We start from the raw sequence: 19,735 nt of genomic DNA, 5'->3' as shown, positions 1-19,735 counted from the left end.
ATTGTGGGTTAGGCACTGGTTTCAGCACTGGGGATACAGCAATTAGGGAGTCAGATGAGATCTCCGAGCTCATATTGTTGGATATTTGAGGAGATGGATAACAGATTGTAAACAACTGAGTAACCAATCAAATAAGATAACTTAGTGAGGTATTTAATAAAGATAAACTAAGAGAACGAAGATAATAGTGACTGATAGGGATGTGTTTGAAGATTAAGAAAGGGGGGGCATTAAAGCCTCTTTGAGGAGGTGACATGGGACGAGACCTGAAAGATGAGAAAGAGGCCATTTAATGATCAGTTCCAGCAGAGGGAACTGCAAGTGCAAAGACCCTCATGCTGGACCAAGCTTAACCTCTGTGGTTTGAAAGAAGGCCTGTAGGGCTGGAGAACCATGAGCTAAACCGTTGCAAAAACAAAGAGAAGCTCTTCGTGGAGGTTTGCTTGCTCCTGTCTTTGTATGTGGATAAGTGTTTAAGTATGTATTCCCCTCAATATTGATCTTAGATGAAAATAAAAAGAAAAATCACATTTTTTTTTTCTTCAGTGGATATTGAGTGCCTATTAATTACGTCAGGCCTCATTTAGGTGCTAGAGACAGCAATGAACACAACACACAAATTTCTGTTTTCATGGAGCTTACATACTAGAAATACTTTATTAGAGGGCAATAATACTTTGAGTTTTATAAAATATTTAATAGATTAATGCACACAATTATGAACACAATTCTCAACCCTTTGGGATGGGATGGGAAGTGGAGGCATATGGTGGATGGTGGTGGATTTCAGAACGCCTAGAGGTGCGTGATAAAGACCTCAATGCAACTGCGTAATGGTCCTCCGGTGTGCTGGGTAGAAAAACACCTTGAGAATCAGTGTGATGCTCCTTACAGTAAGACAGTTTTAGAATCCAGGGATGCTACATAAAACATTTTAGCAACTCAACAAATTTGAATAAAAATTGGGAAACAATTTGTGTTTCAGAAAATATATTGAAACCTTATGGGAGTAATACTAACTTTCTTACATGGCTGCCTTTATTTGCTTCTGTGGTAAAAACAGTGATTGGATTCAGATATAGGAAACAGAGGGATTGGTTACCTCAGTGGTTTTCTTTCTTATGGATATAGTAGTTTGTAGTTTTTTCCCACATCCCAGTTCTGCTGGCTCTTCGTGAGTGAGGATTATCTCAGGGGCCGTAACATAATTGCTGTGACCTTTAACTCTGACTTTATGTTTAGGGTAAGTGGATAAAAGAAACTTTTACTTTCTTAAGATAAAATAATACCTGAGTTACACATTTAATGTCTGAATTACAATTTTAACAAACTACACATTAATTAATTAATTAAAATAAAAACTTAGTTGTTAAAAGGAGAGGCAGAGTTTCCTGGGAAATCAGTACTATCTCTAGAGTGTGTTCTTTGTTGCAGTAGAGGCAAAGAGTTTGTTTCTGTATTTTCAGGGATACAAGCAGCAGTGAAAGTGAAGAGAGTTCTGGTTCTTCTGATGATGAGTTAATTGGCCCTCCTTTACCTCTTCAAATGATGAAAGAACCAGGTAATCATATTGAGGAAGATATCGTTGGCCCTTTACCTCCACCTCTTTATGAAGATGCCGAAGATGATGATGATGATGATGACGGTGATTCAGAGGAGGAAGAAGTAAGTATTTCAGTAGTAATTTACCAATTCATTGGAATAGCGTAGAGATCAGTTCCCTGCTAATTGTTATTCATGCGTGAGAGCAAATAAGGAATAGTTTTGAGTGTACTACCGATAGCCCTTGTTGAAAGAACTTGAAAGGATGTACTTCAGGAACAAGGCAGTGTTACTCAAAAATAATAAATGGACAATAGGAAGCAATGTGTTAAAAAGGAATTAATGGGCACCTGGTGGTCCAGTGGGTAAAGCGTCCAACTCTTGATGTTGGTCACGATCTCACAGTTTGTGGGGTTGAGCCCTGCGTTGGGCTCCATGCTGGCAGTCAGGAGTCTGCTTGGGATTCTCTTGCGCATTCTCTCTCTCTGCCCCACCCTTGCTTGTGTGCATGCATGCGCTCACGCTCTCCCAAAATAAATAAACTTAAAAAAAAGGAATACAATTTTGTTAAATATACATAAGCATTGAGTGTACATAATGGTAGTGAATAAATTTGGGGGGATATGAAAACAAAGTAGATCTCAAATTATTGTAAACAATAATATGGAAGATGGGAGAGTAGAATCAGTTCATTCATTTTGAAGTCCTTGTATTATTTGGGAGGAAGCTAGAGATATTTGTTAACTGCAGATTAGGTTAAGTCAAGTATGCAAGTTAAAATTTTAAGAGTAGTTACCCAAAGAATAGAAACAAATTGTATAACCTCCAAAATGGTAAAAGAAAACATAAAGAAAACCACTGGTTTACTTTATGTATTTGACACCTGGAGTGGATAATTTTTTAATGTCATCCTCTGACAAATTATTTTCAGTAACGATTATGAGATGAAACAAATGATGGTCAGAAAAGGAACAACTTTTGCAAATCTGTCAGTGACTTCACAAAATGGGCATTCTTTGCATATTCTTGTTCAGTACCCAGTATACAAAATTTGTCAATCTATATTTATTCATAGTTGATCAAAGAAAACTTTTAATTTTGAAAAATTTTTTTCTCATGAAATGACAGATATATGTATATATACACGTGTGCACACATACACGTGTGTCTGTGCACATGTATGTGAAATGAAAAAAAGAGGCACATAAGGATAAATTTGGCAGTTTCATTAAAAATTGTGTTTTATAATAGATTTCTGAAACTGCAGTTTGACCATATCTCTTTTTATCTTGATATCAATTCTAGTGGCTTTTAAAAAATACCTGGTTTCACTAAAATGTCTTTTCTAGAAAAAATACCATTTTCTAGTACATTTGATAAAAACTTCTAAAGATTTCTTCCATAAAAATCAGAAAATGGCTAGGTTATGGTAAATATTATCATCAAATTATCTGCTTTAGAATGTTTTTGGTGAAAACAATTCAGGTGTTCAAGCATTGCTCTTTTGGATTCTTCTGCCAACCTAGTCTCCCATCTTTTATTTTTCCTCAAAGAATAACAGAATGGAAGATACTCAAGTATTATTTCTTTGTCTTAATGTGTCACTTTGTTTTGAATCTGTTGTTTAAATGCAGAAATGTGTAGTACAACAAGGATTGGAGATATGAAACTACCCTTAAAGTAAGCTTGAATGATTCTGAAACACTCAAAATGTTATCTATAAACATAAGTATATGAGTATGTATGTGTATGTATGTGGTACAGACTGTGTAACTGGGAGTTCTCTATATCAACTGCATGTATACTATAATGCTTATTGAAATAATAAAAATTTGCTAATTTGAGACTTATATATTATCAAAACTCAGCACTGATCATAGTAAAAAGCAACAAAAAACACATTTCTGAACTGACTTTTTAGAACTGCCAGCAAATGGTGATAATGGAAAACAGACTCATCTTCAGTTGATTTTAATATTATTTTAAGGTTCTTTACAGGCAATGCACCCCCTTATTGTCTGCACCACTTCCACCACAATGCTCTTGATATGCCTTTGAAGACAACTCAATCGTTGCAGTAAAAGACAGGAAAGGAGAAAAATGAAGTAGAGGAAAATCTTGGTAAATAGAGATCACAAAATAAGGTGGTAGGCATGAATGCAAGTGTATCAGCATTCACAGTAGATGTAAGTGGACTCAACTTGCCACTTAAATTTCTCAGATTAGATTTAAAAAATTTAGATATATTCTGTTTATGAGTGATAGACCTAAAATGTACTGGCATAGAAAGGTTGAAAGAAAGGAATAGGGGCGCCTGGGTGGTTCAGTTGGATAATAATGTGTCCAACTCTTGATCTCAGCTCAGGTCTTGATCTCAGGGTTGTGAGTTCAAGCCCTGTGTTGGGCTCCATGTCTCTCTGCTCCATGACTATAGCAGGAAAATACTAACCAAAAGATAACTGATTAGTCTTATAAAACTAATGTAACACAAAATAATCTTTATGTCATAATTAGTCAAAGTAGCAAAATGAGTGTCATTACTTAATGCTAAAAGGAAAAGTTTATTCTCTAGGAAAATTTGGCCTTTCTTAATCTCCATGAATTTAACACAATATATTCAGAGCAAAAATTGACAGCATTATAAGGAGGAATAGACAAATCTACAGTCATAATGGGAGATTCGGAAATTGTTAAGACAATTAGTAAGAGTATAGTACCGGACAATATAAATGTATACATATATATATACATTTATATATATACATCTCTCCCTCCTCTCTCTCTCTCTCTCTCTCTCTCTCTCTCTCTCTCTATATATATATATATATATATAACCCTTATCTAACATTTTCTTTTCAAGCACACAAAGATAAATCAGAAGCAGTAAGAAGGTCACATCTAGGTCACAATATGCTATGGACATGAGAAAGATATGCTTAATTATTTTGGGTAGTTCACAGAGTAGGTAATAATTAGGTTGATCATGAAATGTGAGAATATTGTGTAGTGAATGTTTGTGTGCCCCCAGGATTCATATGTTGAAGCCCTAACCCCCAGTGTGGCATTCGGAGGTGAGACTCTTTGGAAGTAATTAAGGTTAAATTATAGGTCATATGGGTAGACCCTGATGTTATAGGATTAGTGTGCTTATGAGAAGAGAGACACTGGGGCACCTGGGTGGCCCAGTCAGTTGAGTGTCCGACTCTTGGTTTTGGCTCAGGTCATGATCTCAGGGTCATGGGACTGAGCCCCAGGTCAGGCTCTGTGCCAAGCATGGAGCCTGCTTGAAATATTCATTCTCTCTCTCTCTCTCTCTCTCTCTCCCTCCCCCCTCCCCTCTCTCTCCCCCCCCACCTTTCCCACCCCTCCCCTCCCCCTCTGCCTCTATCCTCCACTCATGCTCTCTCTATAAATTTTTTTTTTTTTATAAAATAAGAGGAAAAAAGAGAAGAGAGACACCAGAGAACCAGGTCTGCATATAACAAAGCAAGAAGGTAGGCATCTAAAAGCCAGGAGGAAAGCTCTCAACAGAAATCAAATTTGCCGACACCTTGGTCTTGGACTTTTAGCTTCCAGAATGATGAGAAAATAAACTTCTGATATTTAAGACATGTAGTTTGTGGTATTTTGTTATCATAGCCTCAGCTGGTTAACACAGGTTTGCAAGGCTGACAAGAAGCTGGAGAACAGAGCATGGAAAAAAGAAGGGTGTTCTGAGTAAGAAAAAAAGTGCTATAGTGAGGGCTCAAATGTATGCAAGTATATGATATGGTGGTGAAATGTCATATGAATAGCACCTGGCTGAGTTTTCTCATAAGGGGGAGGTGGAAAGATAAGGCTGCTGAGAACAAACGTAGAGATCAGTACGGAGAAGAGCACCTTTCTGGAAGATGTGGAATTTGAATGAACCTTGTAGAGGGTTACATTTTGGTGGACATGTGCACATAGGCCACATGTTGTCTGTGAAGAGTAAATGGCAGGAACACAGGCAATATATACAAGGTTAGATTCCAGATGATGCGAAAGTCAACTTGCCTAGAATGGAAAGTTGATAAAGAAGGCCAAACTTTTGACATGGAATTGATGTGTGAGTAAGCCTGAAGTGCAGCTGGGCAAAGAAGTAAAAGCGTGCCAAGGTGTGGGACTCAGAAGCTTGTCTGTAAGCTTTAGCCTTTCATGGCTGTAATTAAAGTGTATCAGGGGACTGAATAACAGTTTTCTGTTTGTTTTTGTTTGTTTTTTAGTTTTCTGGTTTTTTATAAGATTATAACACGTCACGTCTCTTGAAAGAAAATTACTAAGTCTTTTTATGGTGTACCTTTTTTTTTCTTTGCAAATATAGTAAAAGAAAATGCTGATAATATGCAGGTCAAAGCAAGGCTGTGGATAAGTGTACCGATAACAGCCTTAATTTTAAAGTGTGCACTAATTGATTATGCAAAGTTTATTGGCATTGTTAACTGATTAAACTTTTGGAAGGGAGATAAGACAAGAGTGGGAGATTCCTTGTTTCTTTTCCAAGAAGAAAAATGTCTTTTGGGTGTCTATCATAACTAACATTTCCAAGGCTAGGGCAGAGATGGCGGGTAAAGCAGGCAGCTTGGAAATTTGCAAATGTGAATGTGGCTTTGCAGTGGCCTTCCTAGATTTGGATAAATTATATTGGCCTTGAATTGAGTCCTTCAGTTTTCAGACTGTGGTTTAATAGTAGTAGAAGGGGGCAACCTTAGGCTGTTTTTTAGGTTCTGAGTGAGAACACGACTCTTTGACTACAACTTATGTTGTATTTGATATGCGGGATTTTGGCAGCCTCTAGAGTCAGGGATCATAGGCAAAGCAAAATCTGCTGATTACTGTCTTGAATGTGAATGTTGTAGGATCTAGCCAGACAAATTAGCATGATTTATTTTACATTATTTGCATAGCAATGTTTGGCGTATGTTTCAACATTGAGTTCAAATGTTTCAGGCCTTTGAAGAAATCTTGTTTTTATGGTTGTTTGGAATTCAGCCCTAGTAATTCTTTGTTGATTTAGAAACTGAATTTAGTTCCTTTAGGAAATCAGTTTGGAGTAATGCTAAGCAAAATTATAGGAGATTGTTTTATTTATTTATTTATTTTTATTTATTTGAGAGAGAGAGAGCAGGGGACAGGGGCAGAGAGAGAGAGAGGGAGGGAGGGAGAGAGAGAGAGAGAGAGAGAGAGAGAGAGAAAGAATGAATCCTGAGCAGCCTCCAAGCTCAGTGTGGAACCTGATGTTGGGCTTGATGCCATGACCCTGGGATCATGACCTGAGCCAAATCAAGAGTCAGATGCTCAACCAACTGAGCCACCCAGGAGATTGTTTTATATATCAAAATGCTAGTTATATTTTAACGGTTTGGAACATATCAGAATTTTCCCTCCTCTCCTTGACTTCCTCTCCTTTTTTTGCCCATACTTGGTTTCATCATCACCAATCTTTTGTGCCTTTTGTTTCCTTTTGTGTTTTCAGCCTTTTCCTTTCTACTAGCTGTTGGCTCTAAGCTTGCAAGCATACTAAAATCTTTCTTTAATTCAGTTTTCCCTACAAGCTACTGTCTAATTTCCTCTTTCTCACCAAATGTTTCAAAAGTAGTATCTGTATTGCTACTTTTGTTTTGTTACCACATTTTCTCTGGAAATCTTTTCTGTTAAGACACTGTCCTCACAGACAAAGTCAAAATATCTAAATCCAAAGGCCCTTTCTTCATTCTCATTCTGTACCTCTGCAATATTGGACAGTGTTGATGTCTTCTTTCTTGAAACTCTTTCTTTGCTATTTCTTTATACTATTGGTTTGCTGCCTCTCTCTTTGTTTTATTCAACAGATATTTATTGAGCACTTTTTATGAGTCAGGTACTTTCCAGGTGTTGGGGATATAACAGTGAATAAAGCCAGAAAATCCCTGTTCCAATGGTGCTTGCATTTCTAGAAAGTTTCTTTCAAAACTTTCATTATTTCCTCACATGTCCCCAATAATAAGCATTCCCTGAGGACCTGTCCTTGCTTGCCTTACCATTTCATGTTTGACCTGGGTGAAGTTTTTTTTTTTTTTTTTAATAAAGTTTATTTTGAGAAAGACAGAGGCAGTGCATGTGGGGGAGGGGCAGAGAGAAGGGGAAAGATGATCCCAAGGAGGCTCTGTGCTGGCAGCACAGAGCCCGATGTGGGGCTTGAAACTAAGAAGCTGAAAGATCATGACCTGAGCCGAAACCAAGAGTCAGACACTTAACCAGCCAGCCACCCAGGTGCCCCTGGGTGAAGTTTCTTACATCTTACATTTTCTTACCTCATGACTACTATTCACTCAGAGCAGCTGGAAGCATTGCATCATCTCATTTAAACTTCAGATCCAGCTTGCTTTCTTTCCCTCCCTCTCTTTCTTTCTTTTTCTTTCTTTCTTTCTTTCTTTCTTTCTTTCTTTCTTTCTCTTTCTTTTTCTCTTTCTTTCTTTCTTTTAATGTTTATTTTTGAGAGAGAGAGAGAGAGAGAGTGAGAGCCAGTGGGCGAGAGGGAAAGAGAGAGAGAGAGAAACAGAGGATCCGAAGTGGGTTCTGAGCTGACAGCAGAGAACCCAACACGAGGCTCGAACTCATGAATTGCAAGATCATGACTTGAGTCGAAGTTGGACGCTTAACTCACTGAGCCGACCAGGGGTTCCTCAGTTCCAGCTTTCTAATGACTCATGAAACATGTCCATGTTTAAGCTCCAACAGTGTTCTAAATTCATCTTCTGCGATCAAACTCAGGCTTTCATTTTCTCCCATTTAAACTTTTGCTGAAGCCACTTGTCTCTTTGCCTTTAGGATCTTCTGTTCAATCCTTTTCCTTGCTGCTTCAAGATTAAACTATTTGTAACACGAGTCACGTTGCAAATAATAGTACTCACTCCCTAAATGAGGGAAAATAAACCACTACAGCAGGCAGGACTCCATCTGGGGATTCCTGAATACAATTTGATTATTTTGTTGCTCAGAAACTTGCAAAGCACTGTGGCTTTTTAGAGAGACGTTCTACTTAATAGGAAAGCAGCCAAGTTCACATACTTGACTGGCTAAATATTTCAGCAAGTATTATTGAAAGTAATGGAAAAAAAATTTTTTTTTTTTTTAACGTTTATTTATTTTTGAGACAGAGAGAGACAGAGCATGAACGGGAGAGGGCCAGAGAGAGGGAGACACAGAATCTGAAACAGGCTCCAGGCTCTGAGCTGTCAGCACAGAGCCCGACGCGGGGCTTGAACTCACGGACCGCGAGATCATGACCTGAGCCGAAGTCGGCCGCTTAACCGACTGAGCCACCCGGGCGCCCCTGGAAAAATATTTTTAACATAACCTTTTTTTTTTTTTTTTTAACCCAGTGGTTCTTACTCTGAATGTAAGAATCATCTTTGGTACAATTAAAAATTAAGTATGCTTAGGCTTTGTAATCTGGAGATGGATTCAGTAGGACTGGGGTGGATCCTGTCTCAACATCTGCAATCTGTGTTGTAACAAAAGGCTGCACAGGTAAGCCTCTTCCCAGTCCACCTGTGGCAGCACCACTTCCCAACCTGCTGTCACTGCTTGCTTAAATAGGTTAACTATGTTAGGGGCCGTCTGTAAGTTGTGATCTGTATCATGTGTCATGGATATTTAAGGACATGGGATATTGCTTACAAAATAATGTTTCTCAAAAAGAAGGATATGGAATTGCTGCCTTGTTTGTCTGTGACAGTGAAGCCACTTTGAAGTTTTCATATAAGACTTGTAAGAATATTCTTGCTGCCAAATAACCAAGAAGTAATATTTATTTTGATTATTATTTTGTGAAAAATATTTCTTCTGTAATATGTGGTGGTTGATGTCTTTAGAAGTGTTACTGTTAGCTGCTTTTGAGAATGACATGAGAGCGATGGTAAGTGCCTGGCCTTTTGTATCATATCCATTTTTATATCTTTTTGTGACTGTCTTGAATTATACTTATTAAATCATAACCATCATAGTCTTTGAAGGACTGTGAACAGGTAAATAGGCTAGGAACTGGCCAGTAGCTCTAATAGCTGTTTTTATTATTGAAACTCAAATTACTAAGTATTGAGAGCCTTAAAAATGTTATTTCCTTTAATCTCAGTAATACTATTTCTGGGATTCTATCCTGAGGAAATTTGGAAAAAGCTTCATGCCCAAAGATGTTTATCACAGTACTATTTATAATAGTGATTTTTCAGAATGTGTTCCATGGAACATTATCTGAGAGTGATAGGTGGTGATATTGGCTCTCTCATCTGTTTTCATTTGAGAGAACTCATGAGAGTATGTCCATATCATTGGTGGTAACAGGAAACTGACTTCCTTATCTTAAGCGTACTTCATATATTTCTGATAAGCTGACTTTCCAGAAAGTGAAATTTGTTCTGGCTTTTAAAGGCAAAATATAAGTAAATTTTATAATTTATCGAAAAAAGTGTTAGGTTTATGTTGTGTTGGGCTTGCTCAGAGCTTTCTGTAGTCAGAAAGATTCCATGTCTAAAAATGTTTGAAAATGATAGATATATATGAAATATTAGAATAATTAGAAATAACGTGAATACATGTCTAATAACAGGAGGAATGACAAGTAAATTGTTGTGTAGTCATAAAATATTATGCAGCCATTAAATGTGTTTAGTAAGAGTTTTCAGTAGCACCGTGAAAAGATGTAAAACTGTCTAGACAGTATGATTTCAAAAATTTAAATGATACATATGTATGGAACAAAGTATTTCCATTGCTTGTTTCTGGATTGTTGGACCTGAGGATATTGGTTTTTGTTTTTTTTTTTTTCTCTGCTGCATAGTTTTGTATTCTTTTCTAGTTTCCATATTGATCATAAGTTGTATCTGTGATTGAAAACAAATAATGGAGTGGCGCCTAGGTGGCTAGTCAGTTAAGCATCAGACTTCAGCTCAGGTCATGATCTCACAGTTGGTGGGTTCTAACCCTGCTTCAGGTTCTGTGCTGACAGCTCAGAGTCTGGAGCCTGCTTCAGATACTGTGTCTTCCTTTCTCTCTGCCCCTCCTCTGCTCACTGTCTGTCTGTGTCTCTCCCAAAAATAAACATTAAAAAAAAAAAAAAAGAAACAAATAATGGGGTTACATCAGTTAACATTCTTTCATTGTAAGCCGGTTAAGATCTTAATTTAAAAAGTAGAACAGATAGAGGGAAAAAAACTCCAAACAGAATATTGAACATGAATATAAAATAAATCTTAAGTATTATGAGTAAATTTGTATCTTAACTTGTTCCAAAAAGGACTTAATGAAGTGAAATGCTATAAGAAAGCATAAGTTAGGAAGAATGAAGGAAAATAGAAAAGCAAGGAACATAGGGACCCCTGGGTGGCTCAGTTGGTTAAGCATCTGACTCTTGATTTTGGCTCAGCCGATGATGATCTCACGGTTTGTGAGATTGAGCCCTGTGTTGGGCTCTGTACAGACAGCATGGAGCCTACTTGGGATTCTCTCTCTCTTTCTGTCTCTTTGTTCCTTTCTCCCCCACTGTCTCTCTCTCTCTCAAGATAAATAAACATAAAAAAAAAACACAACAAGTAACATAAATAAAGTTACATAAAGCATAGGAGGCAGAGTTTTAAACATTTGCTGATGGATAGGTCACAAAACCTAGTCACCATCATTGATTCCTCTTTCCTTCCTACCCCACGTCCAATTCATTACCAAGTCTTATTAGCTCTATCTCCAGCCAGATCTCTCCTTTTCTGTCCATCTCCATTACTACCACCTTAATGAATCCAGCATCACTCCAACAGCAATAGCTACTTAAGTTGTCTCCCAGCTTCTGCTGTTAACTGGAGTACTATAATAGTAATCCAGACAATAAAAAGAAACAAAATATAGATACAGGGAGGCAGTATAGAATAGTGATTAAGCGAGTGGATTTTGGAGCCTCATGGAGCTTTTACTTTCAAGCTGTGTGACTTTGGGCAAGTTACTTAACCTCTCTTGGTCTTTTCTTCTCTGTAAAATAGGGCTAATAAAATACTTAACTGGAATTGTGTAGATGATTTAATGAGTGAATAAATGTATTTGGAACCCTTAGAATGGTGCCTATTGTTTATCATGATGGTCACCTATTTTAATATATAGCAGAAAGTGAATTAAAAAATTTTAACGTGATTTCTTTAAAAAAAATTTTTTTTAAAAATGTTTATTTTTGAGAGAGAGAGAGAGAGAGAGAGAGACAGAGACAGAGCATGAACAGGGGAAGAGCAGAAAGATAGGGAGACATAGAGTCAGAAGCAGGCTCCAGGCTCTGAGCTGTCAGTACAGAGCTCGACGCAGGGCTCGAACCCACAAACTGAGATCATGACCTGAACCAAAGTTGGGTGCTTAACTGACTGAGCCGCCCAGGCGCCCCTTAAAGTGATTTCTAATAAAAACGTCTAAAAATGATGGGGCACCTGGGTGGCTCAGTCAGTTGGGCGTCTGACTTCGGCTCAGGTCATGATCTCACAGTTTGTGAGTTCGAGCCCCGCATAGGGCTCTGTGCTGACAGCTCAGAGCCTGGAGCCTGCTTTGGATTCTGTGTCTCCCTCTCTCTCTGACCCTCCCCTGCTCATGCTGTGTCTCTCTCTGTCTCAAAAATAAATAAACGTTAAGAAAAATTTAGAAACGTCTAAAAATGAAACTAAAAGGAAACTTTTGTACCTTATTTAAAAATTTTTTTAATGTTTTAAAATGTTTTTTAATGTTTATATACATGTGTATATATATGTATGTGTATATATATATATATATATATATATATATATGTATGTATTTGTGTAAAGTTTAGTTTATAAATTAGGCACAGTAAGAGATTAACAGCAACTAATGATAAAGTAGAACAATTATAACAATATAGTGTAATAAGAGTTATGTGAATGTGGTCTCTTCCAAAATACTCACTGTCTTGTGATGATGTGAAATGATAAAATGCCTATGTGATGAAGTGAAGTGAAGTGAATGACGTAGGCATTATGCTGCAATGTGTTAGGCTGCATTAGACCTGACCGTATGCTGCTGGACCACGGTTGACTGCGGGTAGCTGAAACAGGAAAGTGAAACCATGGTTAAGGGAGGAATTCTGTATTATGTAATTTGGGTGATGCTGACAAAGTGGAAAATACAATGGCTTAAACAAGATAGAAGACTTTTTTTTCTATCTCACATAAATGCAATCAACAGTTAAATGGACCAGAACTAGTTTGCAGGTACAGGGTACCATAGATTTAGGTTACTTCTTTCCTTTTGTTCTGCCATCCTCAATATGTGGACTTCAAGATGTATGCTCAAGCTATAGCCATGGTTTTTTAAAATTTTTGTCATCAGGAAGGCAGAAGGGATAAAGAAGGGTACTGACTTTGAACTTAATCTTTCACATGAGAAATACAATAATTTACTTTAGCAAGCCAGGATTGTAGCTAAAATTCAGTGCTTCCATTACAAAGGATGGATAATGTGGAGAGGGGGGGAGCCAATTAATAACTCTGTAGTGAGCATAAATTTATATTCAGTGTTTGGTGCTTTCAGTTAGAGTAATGGCAAATTATTTACTTTAAAAAAACTTTTTTAGTTATCATGAATAGTCCTTTAATATTGTATGACATAGACTCTACTTGATTTTATTTTGTTCATTGTAAATGTATTAGCTTAAACATTTTAGCTCCCTTTCTCCAAAGGAACAGACGACATAAAATTTATGGATTTAAATAAAATTTAAAATGGATTAAATTTAAAATTTAAATTATGGATTTGGATAAAATTTATGGATTAAAATTTTTAATTTTAAATTTAATGCAATCTTTAAACTCCTAGGATTTGGTTACTATATTAGCATGCACAAATTTCATTTGAATTCTTTTGTGTCTGTTACATCTTGCTGTTTAGTTACTGTACTGCTCTTTCTTCAAAAATGAGTTGCAGTCTTTTTGGTTCATTTTGTCAAAGAAAGATTCCATTAACACTAGCCTTGGCCAAGATTTAGTCAAGTTCAACTATGTATTTGTCAAGTTCATTTATATAGAGAAGCATTGAAATATTCACAAGGGAAATGGAGGTATAGAAATGGACCTTCAAAAAACTTTACAGAAGCATTCCTTAAAATTTTTTTTTTTTTTATTTGGGTGCCTAGGTGGCTCAGTCGGTTGAGCATCTAACTTCAGCTCAGGTCTTGATCTCACAGTTCATGAGTTCAAGCCCCACAATGAGCTCACTGCTATCAATGCAGAGCCTGCCTTGGATCCTCTGTCTCCCTCTCTCTCTGCCCCTCCCCCACTTGTGCTCTGTCAAAAATAAATAAAACATTAAAGAAAATTTAAGATAAAAATAAAATATTAAAAATTTTAAAATTTTATTTATTTTTATATTTTTTTAATTATTTTTTTTTACAGAAGGATTTCTTAACAGAGAAAGTACATTTTATTTTGTAACTTATTTCATTACTTTTAATTTTTAATTTTTATTTTTTTAACCTTAGGTATGAGTTATTTATTTTCAGATGCCAATTTTTTTTTATTATGGTAAAACACACATAAAATTTACCATCTTACCTACTTAAAAAATTTTTTTTTTAACGTTTATTTATTTTTGAGACAGAGAGAGACAAAGCATGAATGGGGGAGGGTCAGAGAAAGGGAGACACAGAATCTGAAACAGGCTCCAGGCTCTGAGCTGTCAGCACAGAGCCCGACGCGGGGCTCGAACTCACAGACCGCGAGATCATGACCTGAGCCGAAGTCGGCCGCTTAACCGACTGAGCCACCCAGGCGCCCCCATCTTACTTACTTTAAAGTGTATAGTCTAGTAGTGTGAACTATATCCACATTGTTTTGCAACAGATTGCTAGAACTTTTTCATCTGGCAAAACTGAAACTCTAAACCCATTAAATAACAACTCCCCTTTCTCCCCTAGCAGGTACCATTTTGGAGAAAGTGTATTTTAAATGCTTCAATTTAGGGAAATGTGTCTCTGTAGTGAAGCAAGTTATACCAATAAACAAAATAAGCATTTTTTCAATTGTGTTTATGATATTATTTCTTAAGAGGAGTTTTACCTTTTTCCCGCTCTCTTTTATTATTTTCTGCAACTGACATATAATTCAGTTCCCATTTAGCACTAGTTGTATCAGTAACTCAGGATATATTTTTTCAAGGACGTATCTAATTTTCATCACTATAGACAAATATATGTAAGATCTTATTTATAAATGTGTCATACTCCACCAATTCCTGTTTGCCCATTAATTCTCTCTAACAAAGTTTTGAGTTGATACTGATCAAAACCGTAATGCTTCCTTTCCATTCCTTTAGTTTCTGCTTGTTAAAATTCTGTTTAGCCTTTAGGGGCCATTTCACATGTGATTTCCTCCAAGCAGCCTCTCCAGATTCCAATTGCATGTTTCCCTTCACAGGCTTGGTTTCTGCTTCTGTAGCAAACACAAAGTATTGTCCTTGTTAAATCATTATTTATATGCTTGTCTTAACTCCTCTGCCTCCACTTTGCAATCATGTTTAATGATCTCAAGTACAGGGACTTGTATATAAATGGTTCATAATTCTTTAAAACTCTCCAAAGCTCCAGTGTAATGTCCTTTATATAGTGCATACAAAGTAAACATTTGTCAAGTGAAATTGAGTGTATTTTGTTTTTATAATTGAACAGTTCATTTTATGACATTTGAGAGTGTTCTCTCTTTGTGACATAGCAGTCGTTCGTTTTTACGTGGAAAATGGAATTAGGGGTTAGAGGAGTGAACAGAGGTAATGTGAGTATAGAAATATATATAGACACCTATTTCTGGAAGAATCATTATATTTGCCTTGTCTTAGTTTACAGTTGACTTATTTTTTAATTATTTTATCTAAGTTTACAATTTAGTCACATAATAGTTTAATAATATAGAAGCTGTTCCCTGAGTCAAATGATATTTATTTAATTGTACAGAGTCTGACTCCTTATGAACCTGTCTGTCAAATGAGGCAAAAAAAGTTACAGCTTTCTCTTCTTAAAACAGTCTCACAAAACCAAAAGGAAATGTGATTGTTTTTATTGAGGTGTAATTTATATATAATAAGGTACACAGAGCTTAAGGGTTTAGTTTGGTAAGTTTTGATAATTGTATATTCATATTCTGTGTTTAGGCACCATTCAAACACCCAAATACTTCTTTGTGCCCCCTTCTAGTCAACAAAAGTTTTAAAGATTGAGTTCTTTTTAAAGTTTATTTATTCATTTTAAGAGGGAGAGAGAGTGTGCAAGTGGGGCAGAGAGAGAGAGGGAGAGAGGGAATCGCAAACAAGCTCTGCATGGTCAGGTCAGTGCAGAGCGCAATGTGGGCTCGAACCTATGGACTATGAGATCATGATCTGAGCTTAAGTTAGATGCTTAACCAGCTGAGGCACCCAGGTATCCCAAACAATGAGTTTTTGATTAGCAGTATAATTGGAAGGAAAATTATGAGAGAACATAATCAGGAGGTACGTTAAAAACTATATCACGTAGCTGTGATTCATTTTGTTGTTTTTTTTATATTCAGTTTATATCAGTGGCCTGTTAGTAGTTGGTCTCGTGTCACTGCTGAGGCCACTGGATCAGGAATGTTAATGTTGTATATCATAATTCTTCTGATGACAAACTTGCTTTTTTATTCTTACTTTATTCTATTTTACTTCTCTACGATGATAATGGGATTGCTCTTTCAAGTAGAATGCATATGAAAATTGTATGCAAACCATTACTCAGCTTTGTCAGACTATACCAGCTGTCAACTAATTAGAACTATTTAATATTTGAAGATTTATTATTAGTAGTATCTTTCTTTGAATTTAATAAGTGAACAAAAATTCAAGTAGGTGGGGTCAGAGAAAAAAGGTAAAAAACATTTTTTATTATTTTATTTTTTTAGACTTTTTATTTTAAGTAGGCTCCATGCCCAACATGGGGCTTGAACTCATGACCCCGAGATCAAGAGTTGCATGCTCCACCGAGCCAGCCAGGCGCCCCAATTTTTAAACCATATCTATTACTTGTGCCTGATTTTGATTTTTTAATTAAATGTGAAGCTAGTTGTAACTTATAATTAAGTGGAGGCTTTGGGATTATTGAGGATTTTTATTATCCTTGCTATCCTCTTTCCCATTACCCGAGAAAACTGAAAGTTGCATTTTTATGACTGTAACTAAAGGCTGGATGTAACAGTGACTTTTTAGTTGTGAGCACCTGTTTTCCATGAACTTTCTCTGACTCCCTGGCTGGCACGTTCTGTGGTGGAGAGTCCAAGTTTGGGTCACCACTGTGCTTCTCTGCCTTCTGGTCTGAGGCTTCTCATCCCCTTAGCCTTGGTCATTGCCAGCCACCTGTATCAGTCAGTCTCTTTCCCTCATGCATAGAGAAAGGTTGAGGAATTAAAAGTAGGTAAAAATTCTGTTTTAGTTCTCAGAAGTTGATATGAGAATGAGATGATTTAAGTAACCACTTAACATAGGGATTGACACATAACTAAGCACTCACAATTGCTGGGCTCTATCATTGTTTTCATTATCATTACCAATATTTGATTAATGACCAATTTTAATTAAATTGCAGTGGACTAGAGAGAAAAGTCTTAAAAAAAACAGTGCGAGGAAGCTTAATGATTTTAACTTCAGAGGAAATTTATGTTCCTTAAAACAGAGCAGTTTCATTACACCTACAAGATTCTGTCAGCAGAGGATGCTAGAAGCTCTATTCCAAAATCCAGTGAATGTTCCTTTCCATTTCCAAACCGCAAATGTGTGAAGGTCTTCATTCTTTAAGATGGGCACTAGGGGGCAATAGAGACATTTTGGCTTTTGGCAAAACTCCATTTTTTTCAACTGTGTCTTGTCTATAGTGGAAGGAAAAAAAAAGAATCTTATAAACAATGTCTTTTAGAAACTGGAATAAGTGAAGTTTAGGTTGAGATAAATGCTGGAATAATTACTTTTTAAAGAATAATGCAGAAAATATTTTCATATTCTTTTGTGATGTGACACTATTATAACAGACATATTTACAGGTTTTTTTTTTTTTTTTGTATCTTTAAGCTTTTTAGGTGAGTAACTACATGATAGTGGCAGGAGTATTAAGGATAGTCTCTTTACAATTTAAGATTTAAGTCTATAAGGTCAAATAAGAAAGTTTATATTTCTCTAATCACCAGAGTAATCCAAACTTTTAAAAGTGTATCAGGTCTTGTCACTTCCCTGCTTCCCTTATCACTTTCCTGTCAGTAAACCCTCCAGTTTCTTCCTGTCACAATGTTAAGGAATCCAAGTTCCCTGCCTTGACCTCTAAGGCCTGTATGACTTGGCCTCTTCACATCTTTCTGACTTCATCCCCTTGCACTCCCAGTCTTGCTCACTTTTCTCAGCCCATAGTGACCTTTCCGCTTTTCTTTTAAGCAGCTGTGCTCGTTCTGCCACAGGGCCTTTCTATTTACTCTTTCCTATACACGGAATAGCGCTGAGAGCTTTAGGTAACTCCCTCATCTCATTTGGATTTTTGTGGAAGTGTTACCTCTTTAACCACCTTGTTATAGAAGTACCTCCTCTCTACTCCACTGCTTTTCCTGACACTGCTTTTGTTGTATTTACTTTATTTGACACTTTTTGTTTACTGGTTTGTTGTCTTTCCCCTCACAGTAGTATAAGTTCCATGAGGGCAGTTACATTGTCTCTTTTATTGTTGTATCCCCAGTGGGTTGACTAGTACCTGGCACATAGTAGATGCTCAAGGAATATTTGGTCAGTGAATGGCCATCCTTGGCTGTGGTCATAGTCACTCTCTTACTCTAAACATTTCATTGAGTTAAAGCTAACTTCTGATGTAATCACCATTCTTTAGAAGCTTGGGAGTCAATACTCACCCTCACATTTCCAGGCTAGTCCTGGCACAATTCCTTTGTCAAAAGGCTGCAGTCCTTTTAAGCTCCCATTGCCAGGTAGGCTTTGTATCCTTTCAGGCGGCTGCTGGGAACAGTCACTAATATGTGTCCATTCTGCCTTTGAGCAGTGGCTTTTTTCCCCCGACGAATATTTTATGTAATTGTAATGTGAATGGCACTGTTGGCATGAACCATTTTATTTATTTGCAGTAGTCAGTGTGTAGTAGCAAAGATAGACCAGTTTATGCAAATTACATTATGCAAAGCCTAATGTAAGTACAATGAGGAAGGCAGGAGGTACTTTTTAACTGACTGATTGTAGTCTCCTTAATTACAAGTTATTTTAATATGTAAGTATTTATTCTGGTAAATTTGTGCAGTGAATTGAAAATCTTACAGATGTAAAATGTCATTAAGTGTATTGAAGTAATGTTAGGGATGTCCTTTGCTCTACCCAAAGCGACTGTCCAGTGAGGATCTAGTTGAGTTACACCAGTTCTTTTTTTTTTTTTTTTTTTGTTAGAGGGAGAGTGTGCAGGTGAGTAGGGGAGAAGGGCGGGGGGGGGGGAGAGAGAGAGAGAGAGAGAGAGAGAAAGAGAAAGAGAAAGAGAAAGACAGAGGGAGAGAGAATCTTAAGCAGGTTCCATGCTCAGTAGAGAGTCTGATGTGGGGCTCCATCCTGTGATCCTCGATCATGACCTAAGCTGAGGTCAAGAGTAACACATTCAACTGACTGAGGTACCCAGGTGTCCTGAGTTATACCAGTTCTTAAGGGAAAAAAAGAAAATTGACAAGGGTGATAAATGATTTGAATATCATAGGATTTAGAGACTTTGAGAAATTTGATGAAGGCCTTGAATATTTTTTGCATAAGCAGCTCTTTTAATAATCTTTGCTGAAGTTAGTCCTATAGAGTCTGTGATGCCATGTTATACTGTCATAAATTTTAGTTGGAAAGGTGACCCCATCCTCTTCTCTGCTCCCTCCCTTCTCTCTCTGCTCATAACACTGCTATTTTTTTTCACACTTTATATTTTTTGATCCTAGGTTCTGAGAGTTGAATTATTCACACTCCAGAGTTCTATTAATACTGTTATAATTGGCACTAAAAAAAAAATACTGTTGTATTGGCCTTTCCAGTGTCCTTCACTTGTTATTTATCTATGTGGAATCCTCCTTTTTTATCTTTTGTTTTCATTTCACTTTTCTTTCTAGATCCTAACATCTGCCTACGTATGCCTCACTTCTTG

General features: G+C 36.8%; 1 protein-coding gene across 1 annotated transcript in view; it reads left to right on the top strand.

Moving 5' to 3' along the window:
* WDR70 (WD repeat domain 70) overlaps positions 1–19,735 on the top strand; it is a 299,594-nt gene that overhangs the window by 19,347 nt on the left and 260,512 nt on the right. Inside the window, exon 5 of the mRNA XM_042951763.1 lies at positions 1,467–1,665. Coding sequence (XP_042807697.1) covers positions 1,467–1,665 — 199 coding nt within the window. The remainder of the gene's footprint in view (positions 1–1,466; positions 1,666–19,735) is intronic.

This window comes from Panthera leo, chromosome A1, assembly GCF_018350215.1.
Source record: "Panthera leo isolate Ple1 chromosome A1, P.leo_Ple1_pat1.1, whole genome shotgun sequence".
Lineage (NCBI taxonomy): Eukaryota > Metazoa > Chordata > Mammalia > Carnivora > Felidae > Panthera > Panthera leo.
This window is presented reverse-complemented; position numbering and strand designations above follow the sequence as displayed.